The 14,042-nt window shown below is 42.2% G+C and overlaps 1 protein-coding gene across 1 annotated transcript in view; it reads left to right on the plus strand.

Annotated features, from left to right (window-relative positions):
• Positions 1-14,042, plus strand: part of CUBN (cubilin) — a gene marked incomplete at its 5' end in the record, with an annotated part of 145,317 nt that overhangs the window by 108,857 nt on the left and 22,418 nt on the right. Inside the window, 10 exon segments of the mRNA XM_081881783.1 lie at positions 94-275; positions 1,330-1,501; positions 2,662-2,868; positions 3,783-3,932; positions 4,359-4,480; positions 5,229-5,454; positions 6,455-6,642; positions 8,381-8,540; positions 9,750-9,899; positions 11,143-11,340. Of these exon segments, the coding sequence (XP_081737909.1) occupies positions 94-275; positions 1,330-1,501; positions 2,662-2,868; positions 3,783-3,932; positions 4,359-4,480; positions 5,229-5,454; positions 6,455-6,642; positions 8,381-8,540; positions 9,750-9,899; positions 11,143-11,340 (1,755 nt within the window).

The raw sequence follows: 14,042 nt of genomic DNA on the forward strand, positions 1-14,042 counted from the left end.
TTTTGTTTGACCTTTCCTCGGAATCACTATACATTTTATTTTGCTCTCCTAGAAAAGATCAGTTCAGACTGCCTATTATTTGTGTCGTTCCAGAGTGTGGAGGTGATCTCCGTGGCACTGTTGGGACATTTACATCCCCCAACTATCCAAATTCTGCCCTGCACAAATTAAAATGCGAATGGAGAATCATGGTGCCATTGGGACGCCGGGTCACCCTTACCATTCATGACATGACTTTTGGACTCTACCAGAACTGTAGCTCGAATTATGTGGCTGTAAGTGTGGGGGAAAGGGTTATTTGTACTACTGTGAAATATGGAAACGGCATAGCAAAGTTAAATTGACTACAAAAACAGGACAATGGAAATTAAAACACACCTAGCTTTTTAGGAATGACTAGTGGTGGTTGGTTCTCATTGGGACTGATAGGGCAGAGGGCAGGAAGATCAACATTAGGTGGCGCTAGAGCCAATGACAGGCAAAGGCAACTGTTTTTGTTCCCATCTTCCTCCTCCCTGCTGAGTTCTGTAAAGCACAGCACAGAGACTAAGGAGGGGGAAGCTAGCTGGCAGTGCTGTCCCCTGATTGGCTGTAAGTAGGAAAGCAGGAAGGTGGGGGCTGACTGAGGACAGGCTGAGGTTGGTGTGGCAATGCCCCCTTTATCCAAATAGACCAACTTCCAGTTCAAATAATACAGATGCATTTAAAATACAGGGAAGTTGGGCTTACCAAACCTAATCCACTCCCTGATATCCCTAATACCTCCACAGCAGGAATTCCTTGCTTTGCAACAGGTTGCTATGATTAGTGTTGCTATGACTAGCATGCTTGCCTGCCCACTGGTGCAGTGTCGAAGTCCCACATCATACAAAGGTTTGGGCACAAGGAAGGCAGCTAGGCAGGCTGCAGCAGCAGAAGAAGAGGTGGAATATCTGGTCCTGAGTGCAACCTCCTCCTCCCTGCGATGTCTTGACTGAAATAATTTGGCAATCTTGACTGAAGAGCTTGGAAAGGGACTCTGTGGTAATGCACATGTCTTGTATATACAAAGTCCCCAGTTCAGACCTGAGCATCTCCAGGTGGACCTGGGAAAGACCCCTGTCTTCTAAAAGCCTCTGCCACTCCTTGTCAAGACAATACTGAGCCAGATGGACCAATAGGCTGGCTTGGTGTAAGGCAGCTTCTGACCCCGCCCCCCTTCACGTTTCAAAGCACATTTGTTCAAGAATTTCAATCAGGATTTGAGGCATGTTGATGGTCATACTACACTTAGAAGAAAGCCTTTTCTAAAGGTATGCTTGTTAATGTTATTCTCTATTTGGCAAGTAGGTTCACAATGGCTTTGGTGAAAACGCACCTCGACTCTCCACGCTGTGCGGTTTGGTGGCTCCAGGGACTCAGGTGAAATCCTCTGGAAACAAGATAACCGTCGTCATGGTCAAAAGTCACGATGGTTTTGAGGCAAGCTTCAGAATTACATATGCTTCTGATGAAGAAGCAGGTAATAGAACATTTTTTTGGGGGGGGGTGTTTTGTATTTGCAACTTAACACTGACAAAAAGAATTAGTAATATAAAGTCTGTTTAGCAGCTTTCTTATAACATGGTATTTCTCTTGAAACTGACTTATATGAAGTTACAGTATTACAGTTCTCTGCTTGCATCTTTAACATGCAAGTAAGAGAACTGGAGGTGAGAAGTAAAGGAAAGATTCTGTCTAATTTTTGACCTGCCCAATGAGTTGTCTAATCAGGGCCTGCCCTATTGTTAGAAAAAGTGAAGTGGCTGCCTTGGGTCCCTAAATTTGAAATGTCATGAAAAGGTGGCAAATTCTAGTTACAGTATTTAACTTATTATTATTACAATTTTATTCTCAAGGACGTGTACTCATGGGATTTTCTGCCTCAGATACTGAAATAACACAACCAGCCTTGGATATTATGTACTTTGCTGTGAAGATTCATTTGCTTTTCAGCCTCAAGCAGTGAAATGTCTTGGACCAGCCCTATCACTAATACTGTGGTAGCCAACGCAACATCTGCGACATGTTGCCAGACTACAATTCCCATCCGTGTTGACCTCTGACCTTATAGGTTGGTGCTGATGGGGGTTGGATCCAGCAACGTCAGAAGGGCACCACATTGGCTACCTGTGGTGGCCAAGCCACTACTTCTGTGACATAGACTTTAACCTGACGGCTTCAACAGCAAGCTGTTTTGCCTCTGCTTCATTTATCCAGTCTTTAAAGGGCAGAGTAGGGCAAAATAATGTCAGAACTTGCCATGCCTCTCTGGTATGTTTGGGCAGTAAAGATCAACTCTTCAGGGCATATTAGAAGAAGAGATTTTACCGTGTTATTTTTTTTCCAAATGTGTTGCCTGCTTTGAGAGTTATGGAATAATAGCAGTACCAAGAATATCAGCCTGGTAATCAGTGGTAGACTAGTACCAATATCAACAGTGGAATGTGGAAGATTATCTTCAGCCAGTCATTGTCTCTCCACTTTACTCATCTCATACGATTGTTGTGAGAAAAAGTTGGGAAGGAAAGAACCATGTACACCACCTTGACCTCCTTGGAAGAAAGGTGGGGTGTGAATGTAATAAATAGGTAAGTAATGAAATGTTGCCTTACTGTTCCAAATGGTGTTGTTTTTTTCCAGTGTGCGGCAGCCATCTGCTCAGTTCAGGTGGTGGGAATCTCACTTCTCCTGGTTATGATGGCACCAGCAATTATGCAAACAACCTGAACTGTGAGTGGGTCATCCAAAATCCGCAGCCATCCATCACAACTCTTTATCTTCTGTTTGGAGATTTCCACTTGGAGCAGCACATCAATTGCCAGAACGACTACTTAGAAATCCGGAGAGGTAAGTTACAGCTGCCTGTAACCAGTAAATAAACAAGAAAGCAATTCTAGTGGGGAGCAGGTGTCAGTTGGCATTTCTTAGTGCAGAAAGTATTGGTCTGATATGTAGAGATCTTTCCTATTCTAATTAATTCAAGAGGGTTCTGAAAGCTCCTGAAAGCTTCTCTGTGTGAAAGAAACAAGCAGAAGGTTCATGATGTTTGTGTTATACCTTCAGAGAAGCTGAGCACAGCTGGCTTAAACTGGTTTTCTTACCTCTTCTGTCAAGGTCATGCTGACTGTAAAAGTAGGGTCAGAAGGAGCCTGGGTTTCACTTTCTGTTTCCATCTCTCTTCCTTCTGGTGTGGCGTTCTGTACATAGTATGCCTAGTATTAAGGTTTAGACTTACTATAAGTTGTTGTAAGTTTAAGTCAAGTTTGCTGCAACTGGATTTCTTATGGACAGTGCCAATCCTGAGTATATTGGATTTGTGACCATTATGCTCATTTGTCTTCAGTAGCAGTAAAACTCTGCTGGTCTATTTTTTGGGAATCCTGCAATGTGCTTAAGTTGTTACTCTGCTAACTATACATTGAAATCTACTCTGGATCAATATTGAGTAGAATTTCATGACGGGCAGCAGGAGAATAGTTGTGGTGAATGAACAGTCCGAAGTTCTACTGGGCTCCTGTTAGCAGGGTGAAAGGTGACTGTGGTGGGATTTTGAGTGTTCCCTGTTCCCCTAGCCAGAGGGGACCAAATGGTGCAGTTGTGCATACACTTTTAAACTGTGATTAAACCATGGTTGTCAATTAATAATAGGGACATGGGTTCAAGAAGCCAAGGTACTGCAACAACTTTGTGTCTTTGCTTGTTTTGAAGGGAGTCAGGTTTAGCTGGTTTTAGATATTTCATAGCACCATGTTTCTATTTAGGGGATTCTGATGGAGAGCTCTTATACCGACTATGTGGCCACAGCCCACCTCAGCATCCACTGCTATTAGCAGCTCCTCAGACCTGGATACAATTTTTGAGCAATGATCAAAATACAGACAAGGGATTCTTCATCTACTATGGATCTCTGGGTAAGTTTCATGTTACTTTTACTGTGTATGGTGATTCTAACAAGTTGTACTGCAGGTGCAAAGCAAACACCTGTTTTCTATTAATAAACCATGACGTGAACCCAATAGTCTTGCTTAACCATGGTTTGTTTGGACATCCCATCCCAAATGTTTGTCGCTGTACAAATGCACAAGGTATGAGCAGCTGGAAAACAAATCAAGGTTTAGGGGAAAGGCACATACCATGTTTGCTCATCTGTGAAATGGCTTGTGGCTTGTTAAAAGATATGGTTAAAACAAACAATGGCTTCTTGTTATATGTGAATGCAAACAATGCAGGTGAAGTGTGTTCCCCCCACCCAATGAAACCACCTAGGAACTGGCATGTCTGCATTTTCTATGAGCCAATGAACAGAGCTTCTTCAAATATCTCAAATTTTATTTCAGCCTGTGGTGGTGTGATGGAAGGTGAAAGTGGAATTATCTCAAGCCCTAACTACCCGGCACCTTACAATAGTTCTAGCCATTGCTCCTGGCTCTTGGTAGCACCAGAGGGACATACCATCAATGTGAGTAATGCTTTTCTCATCAGCTTATAATAAAATAAATGGATGCATTTTTTATCCATAAGAACAAGGTGACTTTTACATGAAGTACTCTAATTGAGAGTATGGGTGTCATCATGCCTCAGACCACCCACTTGACTCCCTCCAAGACCCTCTGACCTTTCTAATATTTGTTGTATATTTTTTAAATGAACTGTTGTTCGTTTTTTGCAATGTTTGTGTGCTTTTTTTGTCTGTTTTATTTGTTTGAGGGGAGTGTAGGTGTTTTACCTGTTTTTTGGGGGGAGGGGCAGTGCTGAGCATCACCAAATGGGTACATTTTGGTGTGCACAACAATGTGTTTCCAGATGTGTTCACCAAAATCCTGGGTTCCCCTACACTAAGCTGCATTCATCTCACCAGCAAATACCTGCAGCTCAGTAAATTTCTATATTTCTTTTCGTTTGCCTGGGATTAGGAAAACAGGAGGCTGTTAAACACCTTGGAAGCTACAATAAAAGGTTGGTGGGTTGTGTTTGGCTTGGTTCTATTTAGCACTTCCTCCTAAATAAAAAAGAAAGTAAGACAAGTAAGTGAACTGAGCACATTATGATGTCTGTTATGCTGGAGTAAAAATGAGGACAAATAGATTATTTTATCATATTAAGCTATTTGTATTAGAGCTTTTAGCAGACTGAGATAGCTCTGTTTCTGATGCATTTTTGCAAATACTATTCTATGTTCACGGTCATCTCTTATTGCTCTCCCACAGCTTACTTTTGTGGACTTTGAAATTGAAAATCACAGGACCTGTAGATGGGACTCGGTCACCATTCTGAATGGTGGATCTCCGAGTTCTCCGGTCATTGGACGATACTGTGGAACTTCATCACCAGGCACCATTCAGTCAGGCTCCAATCAGTTATTAATAAACTTCAATTCCGACCACTCAGTGCAGGGAGATGGTTTCTATGCAACATGGACTACAGACTCTTTAGGTAAGCAGGAAACCATTATAAATTCCTTCCTTCTAATGCATAGCATTGACTGTTGTGAAGTAGGACTCCCCACCCCCCTCCATCTCTGGATATGGCAGTGGACAGGGAGATGTCTCCATTGCTGGAATGAAGACCAATTTTAATGAAGTTTGATAGAGATAAAATGCATGTATACCATGCAAAAAATAGCTCCATCTTCCACCTGATTGTCTTAGGGCCCATTTGCATGATCTGCATCAGTGTGGTAAATGCTCCTTAAGCTATTGTTGAGATCTTGGCACAGAGACAGGGAGAGCTGAGTGAAAGCAATTGATACATGCAAACTCTTTGTGAATTGCCTGTTAGTAGACCGCTGCACACAGTCAAGAAAGATACAGTGGTACCTCGGGTTACATACACTTCAGGTTACAGACTCCACTAACCCAGAAATAGTACCTCGGGTTAAGAACTTTGCTTCTGGATGAGAACAGAAATTGTGCTCCGGCGGCACAGCAGCAGCAGGAGGCCCCATTAGCTAAAGTGGTGCTTCAGGTTAAGAACAGTTTCAGGTTAAGAACGGACCTCCGGAACGAATTAAGTACTTAACCCGAGGTACCACTGTACTCTGATATAGGGACTTATTAATAATACACTTTTCAGAGTGCGCTACATAAGTCATACATGACTGCTTTTGGTTACAAATGGTTGGGAAAGTAGAGAGCTGCCTTGGGCCATTGGTTCATCTAGTTTTGTAGTCTGCATTAAATGGCAACAGCTCTCTGTGGTTTCAGAAAGCTCCACCTGAAGATGCCAGGGATTGATGCTCAGACGTACTGTATGAAAAGCATGCGCTCTGCCACTGAGTGATGCTCCTATCTCCAACAGTCAGCAGAAGAATCCACTGCCATCTGACCATGAATCCATACCTTTTCACCAGGAAAAGATTGTGCAATGTGATCTTCCATCCAGATGCATGCATGCATTTTTGACTCATTCTATAACCCTCTGTCATTTTTTGCAGGATGTGGGGGCATCCTTCATTCTGAAAATGGCACCATCCATTCTCCCCACTGGCCCCAGGACTTTCCAAGTAACATTAGGTGCTCGTGGACAATAATTACCCATGAAAGCAAACATTTGGAGATAACCTTCAGTGAGAATTTCCAGATTCCAGATAGCTACGGGCAATGTCAAAGCAGTTATGTGAAGGTAAGTAAATATGCTTTGTCAATATTATGGACTATGGTAAGTTTAAGTATAGTTCACTAGCCAAGCAGTTTTAGGCTGGTGAAGCAGGCCTAAGGATTGAGCTGCAGGTAAGTAGAGGTACTGACTCTGTAAAGCATCCCACTTCCATGCTGAGGAGGCTTCTGTGGTGAATTTTCCTGTCTGCCCACAGATGTCCCACTCCAGAGGTGGACAGGTAGGTCCACAACATCCAGTGGCCCCTTGGCAGCCCTCCCAGGGTGCTTAGAATTGGTCCCTAAGCAAGGGTCTTTTTGGAAAACAAGGCCAAGTTGTTCGCATTTTATACGAAAAATAATGACAGAAAAACACCCCAATCTGTGCCTGCTTTTACATAAATTGATATGCACTCTGTATCAGAAAACCTGTTTCTTTAATGTTGCTTTCATCAAATACCTGAAAATGTTCAGGAATAACAAAAGAATAATGTATACTTCCTTGGCTGTTAAAGATCTGCTTCACTGGAAGACACTTGAAGAGAAGGGGATGTTTGGCATTCCTTAGAGCCTAATAGTTTTCTGAAGAATTTGGCAGATGTTGTGTGTTGTTGTTCCCAGACTGTGCAAAAGCACACAACTCCCACTTGTTCATAAAGGGCAGGCATAATTTATCATTGTGTAGGAAGACTTGAGCGGCTGGGTTACTGCTCAAAGAGGGCCAAGATGGCATATATTTGTAGAAGCAATGGGAATACACCTTGACCAATTTAGAGTTCACGTTTCAGCCTACTGAATGGGATAGAGTTTGAAAATGTTAACTGAAATATGCTTTTGTGCACAAGAGATTCTTGGTGGGGGGAGCAGAAATCAGAAAGGATTTGCCCACTGTGGCTTTGGGCGAAGCATTCAATGTGCCATGAAAGAAAGCGATTTGATGCCTTTCCTTTTGAAAATAGAAGCTGTTGCAAACACACAAGAGCTGTACTAGGCCTTTGGGAACATGAGTCCAGGTTCTCCAGGTGTCTTCACCAGCAACACCTGTGTATTAATAACCATGCTCAGCATAGTTTGAACTTGTTGACCTTAATGGATTTTAATGTTTTCTCCCAGAATGAAAAGCTCACCGAAGCAGGGTTAGATTGAAGAATGAATTAATGCTAAGCACACTGTTAATTCCATCTCACCTCCCTGGTCTACATTTGAGGCTGCATTTGAACATTGATAGGTGATCTCAGGTGTTTCTTCCTCAGTTATGCACAGTACATATAAATTACTGTATTTTTCTTTCCTAAAATATATTAGCAGCCTGAAACTGACACTAGCAGGTAAAGTAAGGAAATACTGTACCAGCAAGTACACTGAGCTTTGAGACTTAACACTGCCATTATAGAGCTAAAGCGACAGGTGCCATCTGTAAGATTTCCTCCTAATTGTTTCCCCACCACCACCATTCACATTTTGAAACCTGGTGGTACAATCAGGGTTTGTGTCTTGTGACAACTGAGAATGGGTGTTTTTATTATATGAGTCTGTATGAGTCTAACATCCTACTGTTTTGCTGGCCTGTATGGTAAAACCTGGCATGCTCTGATCCATGGGGTCACAAAGAATCGGACACAACTAAACGACTAAACAACAACAACAACAACAACAACAACAATGGTAAAACCAGGATTGCCATAAACTGTTTGGAGCTGGTGTAAAATGAAAATCCGCACAAGGCCTTATTTAGATGTTCAAAAAAGAGTAACCCTTTCCCCCAGGTGTTGAGAGGACGTGATAATGAACAGGAAGATGCAGTATTAGCTGTTGGGTGTGGAAATTCAGCTCCCGGACCTATTGTTGCACCAGGAAATGTGATGACAGTAGTGTTTCAGTCACAGGACATCCCAGGACGTGGCTTTTCTGCATCTTTTATAAGCAGTAAGTAAATCAATCAATATCAATCAACCTCTTTATTATGGTCAATGGTCAGTATTAGAAAAAAGAAACTTCGTAAAATATATGAAATAAATCCAAGCAAAACAAAATAGAGAGCCATAGCAATAAAATTACTAATAACTGTATTGTACTATAAAATGCCAGGCACAGAATAGAAAGCAAAATTACAAATATGCTAAAATAAGTCCTTGGAGAGTTTTATATTCAGCAGCACAATATTTAGCCTTCCTGGAAGAGGTAGATGCATTCTGGTCTTAAAGAAGTAAAATGCGGTAAATAATTCTGAATCCGAGGATTGCTGTGATGATCTGCATCTGAAGATCATCTATATTGGAGGTGTAGCTTAGGTGCTTGTATACCTGGATTGGAAACTGATTAGGATGTAGGCCTCTATATTGTTGGCACTGTTTCTTGGGAGGTTAATTGAAACTGTGTCAGTACAGTGGCATCACAAATGCAGAGGATAGGAATACTGTGAAGGACCTCCCTTTCTCCACAGAAGCTCCATTTATGGCAGTGTACTGTACTGGGATACTAACCAAATCTGATAGGCTTGATACACTGATGCAAACTGATGGCACAATGGACCCATATCCCAGGGTATGCGTGGGGTGGAGATATAAGTTCAGTTGTAGCTACGCCACATCACATTGCAAGTGAAGGCTCACAAGAGTAACTCCTCTTTTATAGAAAATATTATTTACACACAGACAACTAAATGTCTCAAGGAGAACAGTTCCAGTTTTGCACACTTTCTCATTTTCTGGTTGTCTATATGCAGGAATTATCTTATTTTGCTGTAGAGGAATATACAGACACATGAGACCCCACCTGAGGTTTGAAGTGGGAACTAGGATCTTAGATGTATTGGAATGAGAAACATGACACAAATGCCTTGGTTCTATTTTTTAAAAAATACTAGCAATAACCGTTAATTGCTTGTAAATCAACTTAAGCATTCATTTGGATGGGTAGAGGATAAACAATAAAACTATACTGACATATTTTAATTTTTTGTTTGACTTTAATACCTTTCCAGAGCATGCACTGAGACACTTTATAGGCTGCAAAAAAGTGGAAAGTATTTTACATGTCCTTACCATTCTGTCCTTATACCCAGAAATCACATGGAGATCATTGATTTTGAACTTTTTCAATGGCAGCAGACTATGTTTCTTTGTTTACATGCAGGGTGTGGAGCGAACTTCACTGCACCATCAGGTCGAATAGCCTCTCCTAATTTTCCCCATCAATATGACAACAACATGAATTGCAATTATATCATAGATGTGGAACCACAGTCCATTGTCATCCTACGTTTCCATACGTTTGGTTTGCAATGTAAGTGACAGAAATGTTAATCCTTTCACCTCGGTATTTACCAAATTGTGAAAACGTTCCCTCTGGAAGAATGAATGTGTCTAAAGGCATATTCTGAGCAGGTATCAGCTCCTGGAAATCTTGGGCACTTGCTGCAGTGCTTTCCCAGCAGCACAGCACAGCACAGCACAGCTCATTGGCCCAGATGTCTGTCCTTGGCCCTCGCATTGAGAAGGCACATCTGGAGTTGCCACACTGATGTATCAGATTTCCCTACTCACATATACCTTGTTTAAGGCAGTGTGGAAATTGAAAACTGGGGTGCAATTCTAGATGAAGAGGATTTCAGAAGCATCCATAAAGTAAGAAAAAATTCAGCAGCAAGTAGTTACTTCCGTAAAGCATTACAGGAACAGTAAAGGAGTCACTTAGAAGATTAGTGTTCCTATTTATCTTTTATGAGGCCTCCAAGACCAGCTGTCTCTAAACAAACGGTTTCATTCGTTATCTGTGTTTGCAAGGATGTATTATAGCTCAAAAGTGTTCTCGGCTCACTCTAACCAGAAGGATACAGAACACACTGTATCACAAATATTTAGTTGAAATCGAGCACACAAGGAGTGGGAGATGATTCCTAAGAGATGATTCACTCATCTTGGCATGTGCTTGTATTTTGGAAATCAGAAACAACTGCACCATTGTGCCGGCTTGTGCCATTCCAGATTATTACTTTTTGGCTAGCTTCTTGTTTACTACAAAACAAGAAACAAAACTGCAGTCCTGCAGCAGGCAAGAATGTCACCTATCAGTTATAGCATGATCCACTTTAGGGTTTCTTCATATATAAACAATAACCTGTAACCAAGCAGTTAGAAAAAGAGATCAGTTTTGAGAGAAAGAAAATTTGAAATATATATGGGACACTCTCTCTCTCTCTCTCTCTCTCTATATATATATATATATATATAATTCTCCTCTGACACTGTGTTTGATTTTCTCTTCCTTAAATTAAATGAAGGAGAAGATCTACCTGTCTTTGCCTCTGACCCCATTCACTTTTTCCTCTGCCTCCACCCACCATTGGCAGGTGCCCCCCTGAAGATTTCCCATTAGGCTGAAAAAGTTTCCCGCTCCTGCTCCACAAGTAGTGTCCCAGTTTGGTTTCTATGATGGGGTAAATTGGCTTTAAAAAGTACTTAAAGGATGGGTAAACAGTTCCACAAAATATTGATGATGAACCGTTCTAAATTTTTATGCCGTGCAGCTCATAATGCCTTAGGAGATTGTGCTTATGATGGAGTGAAGGTCTTCAGAGGGGACAGAGCTGGACCTAACCCCGAAGAAACGTTTTGCGGCAATGAAATCCCTCATCCTATCAGCATCGTTGGATCCACACTGTTGAATTTCTACACAGATTCTCATATTGTTGGCATCGGATTTCTGGCCACTTATGCTGCAATTCGTGAGTAGCCACACATTGTTAGTGGGAACAACATGTGTTTCCATGCATCAGGCAACGAAATGATGCCCTGGAAGAAGACCTAACTATCCCTTGACTTTCTGGGTTCCTCCAAATTTGTAAAAACAAACAAGACACCAACCAATGAAAAACCTCACCCATTTTCAGAACCACTGCTTAGAGAACAATTTGATCTAGGGACCAAGGGGTAATCTATGTCAGTGTTTCCCAACCTTGGGCCTCCAGCTGTTTTTGAACTACAATTCCCATCATCCCTGACCACTGGTCTTGCTAGCTAGGGATGATGGGAGTTGTAGGCCAAAAACATCTGGAGGCCCAAGGTTGGGAAACACTGATCTATGTAACCCGTATGGGCATCTGTAGTCTAAGGATAAAAGGTAAAGGTACCCCTGCCCGTACGGGCCAGTCTTGACAGACTCTAGGGTTGTGCGCCCATCTCACTTAAGAGGCCAGGGGCCAGCGCTGTCCAGAGACACTTTCCGGGTCACAAGGCCAGCGTGACAAAGCTGCATCTGGCGAGCCAGCGCAGCACACGGAAACGCCGTTTACCTTCCCGCCAGTAAGCGGTCCCTATTTATCTACTTGCACCCGGGGGTGCTTTCGAACTGCTAGGTTGGCAGGCGCTAGGACCGAACAACGGGAGCGCACCCCGCCGCGGGGATTCGAACCGCCGACCTTTCGATCGGCAAGCCCTAGGCACTGAGGCTTTTACCCACAGTGCCACCCGCATCCCCAAGTCTAAGGATGCTATCCAACTAATGCATCCCATCAGACTGTGCAAGAATATGCACTTGCCCAATAAAACTTCTCCCTTTTCCTCCTCGTGTGAATGCCCTGTGGTCTTCCCACAAATCTGCTCCATAAGGCTAGGGTAACCCCTGGAACAGATTTAGGGGACACTCGAGAGAAGAGAGGGAGAAGTTCCATTGCTCAAACAGAAATCCTTGCACTGATGCAGCCCATTAATTGGATATCACCCTATGAACGCTTGTTGCGAAGCATCCCCTTCTGTGATCACAGTGGCTTAGCTACAGGTAAGTAAGCTTAGGATTTGATCCTTAGTTTCAGAGTTAACTGTGACATATAACACACACAAAGCACTCCTCCTGTTTTCAGAAATAATTGTCATAAAACGCTCAGGATTAGCCCAATGCCAAATAAACAGTTCAAGGCCGTCTCTTTTCATTGTGTATATCTCACTGGCAATGAAGCAAAATGACCCTGAATGCAATGCCGGGTTTTTACATTTGCATGATTCAAGGTTCAGTGCCAGAATGGGATTCTAGCAAGCAGTTTGCAAAACAATTTCTCCTCTGCTTTTCCTTTGCCACCGAAATGGTGGAATCCGGAATGGAGAAATCCATGTGCACACATTCAGCATAAATCTGTAGTCATTTTTTTAGTGAGTTCTTGTAATTTTTTATCATCATCATCATATTTCCAGGGAATACATTTTTTTAGTAAATTTTATGCATCCTATAAAGCATTGTTCTTGTTTGCTCTTTTTAAAAACTTCCTGTACATTAATCTCATTTGGGTCTCATAAAGAAGCTCCTAAGAACACATTAGTTCTATTACATATGAATTTACTTTGCAAAGATCACATAGTGCAATATCCTCAAAGACAAACTATCCAGTGCCCATGGGATTGAGCTATTGGAAGTGTCTAGTCCAGTATAAAATGTTCTAGGCAGGGAAGAAACTAAACCCTCTTCCTTTGGATGTGAGAGTGGCTTCTGAGTCAAAGAAAATAGCTAGGCCCCAGCTACCTCACAGACCTTGACAATGGAAAAAAAAAATAAGACTTAATCAAACGTTGGGCTGATAACAAGTATGTGAACCTCATTTTTTTGTACCAGGTAGTATGTTCCCTCCTTGCCATAGCCTTGAGAAATAGCTATTTGCCTCAAAGCATGAAATCAAGTATCATTGTTTGAAATGAGTCATCCTGAGAGTTATTGGCCAGACGGAATACCATTGAAGATGACAATGTTAATTTACTTGTGAAAGAGGCCTTCATAACTCACTCAAGTTGGCTGCTGCCACCTGACCTTTGACTCCTGACATTTGTGAAGTATGACTAGTAGCTTTTTATTGGCTTTTTGGCCCATGCAAAACACATTCTAGCCATGAACATTCTGTTTCCTTCTAGCTTCATCCTTCACAAAAGACAAAAGGGGGAAGAAGAGAGAAGCTTTTCTCTTCTTGCGTACCATAAGCACTGCTTTTTTAAAACCTCTTGTGCTTTTGTCTCTTATTTGTCAACAGTCCAAAGGGCAGCGCTCGATAGACGCCACCCTACCGTAGCTGAAAATGAGGAATGGGAGCCTAGGCATTCATTGCCTGTTAAAGAATTTGCTTTGCAATGCTAGTGGTTGCTGTGATGACTAGTCCTTTAGAAGCTTGGACAGCAGTGGGCTTGGGCGATTTGTCAAGAGGGAGCCCAGAGTGGTTGACTGCCAAATGGAAGACTATAAAACAGAGCACAATGGTGGTCACAGATGGTTTTGCAGAGAGCTGTGAACCAGAGGACAAAGACTGAGCCATCTCTCAGACTCCCAATGGCATCCATTATGGAGAATAAAAATAAGAATGTACTGTGGCTTCTGCCGCTGCAAATTCTTCAGTAGATCTTAAAGCGGGCATTAACTTTCAACCTGAGGGAGCCATGCAGCAGTTACAAA

This window comes from Podarcis erhardii (assembly GCF_964252035.2).
Source record: "Podarcis erhardii genome assembly, chromosome: 12".
Taxonomy (NCBI): domain Eukaryota; kingdom Metazoa; phylum Chordata; class Lepidosauria; order Squamata; family Lacertidae; genus Podarcis; species Podarcis erhardii.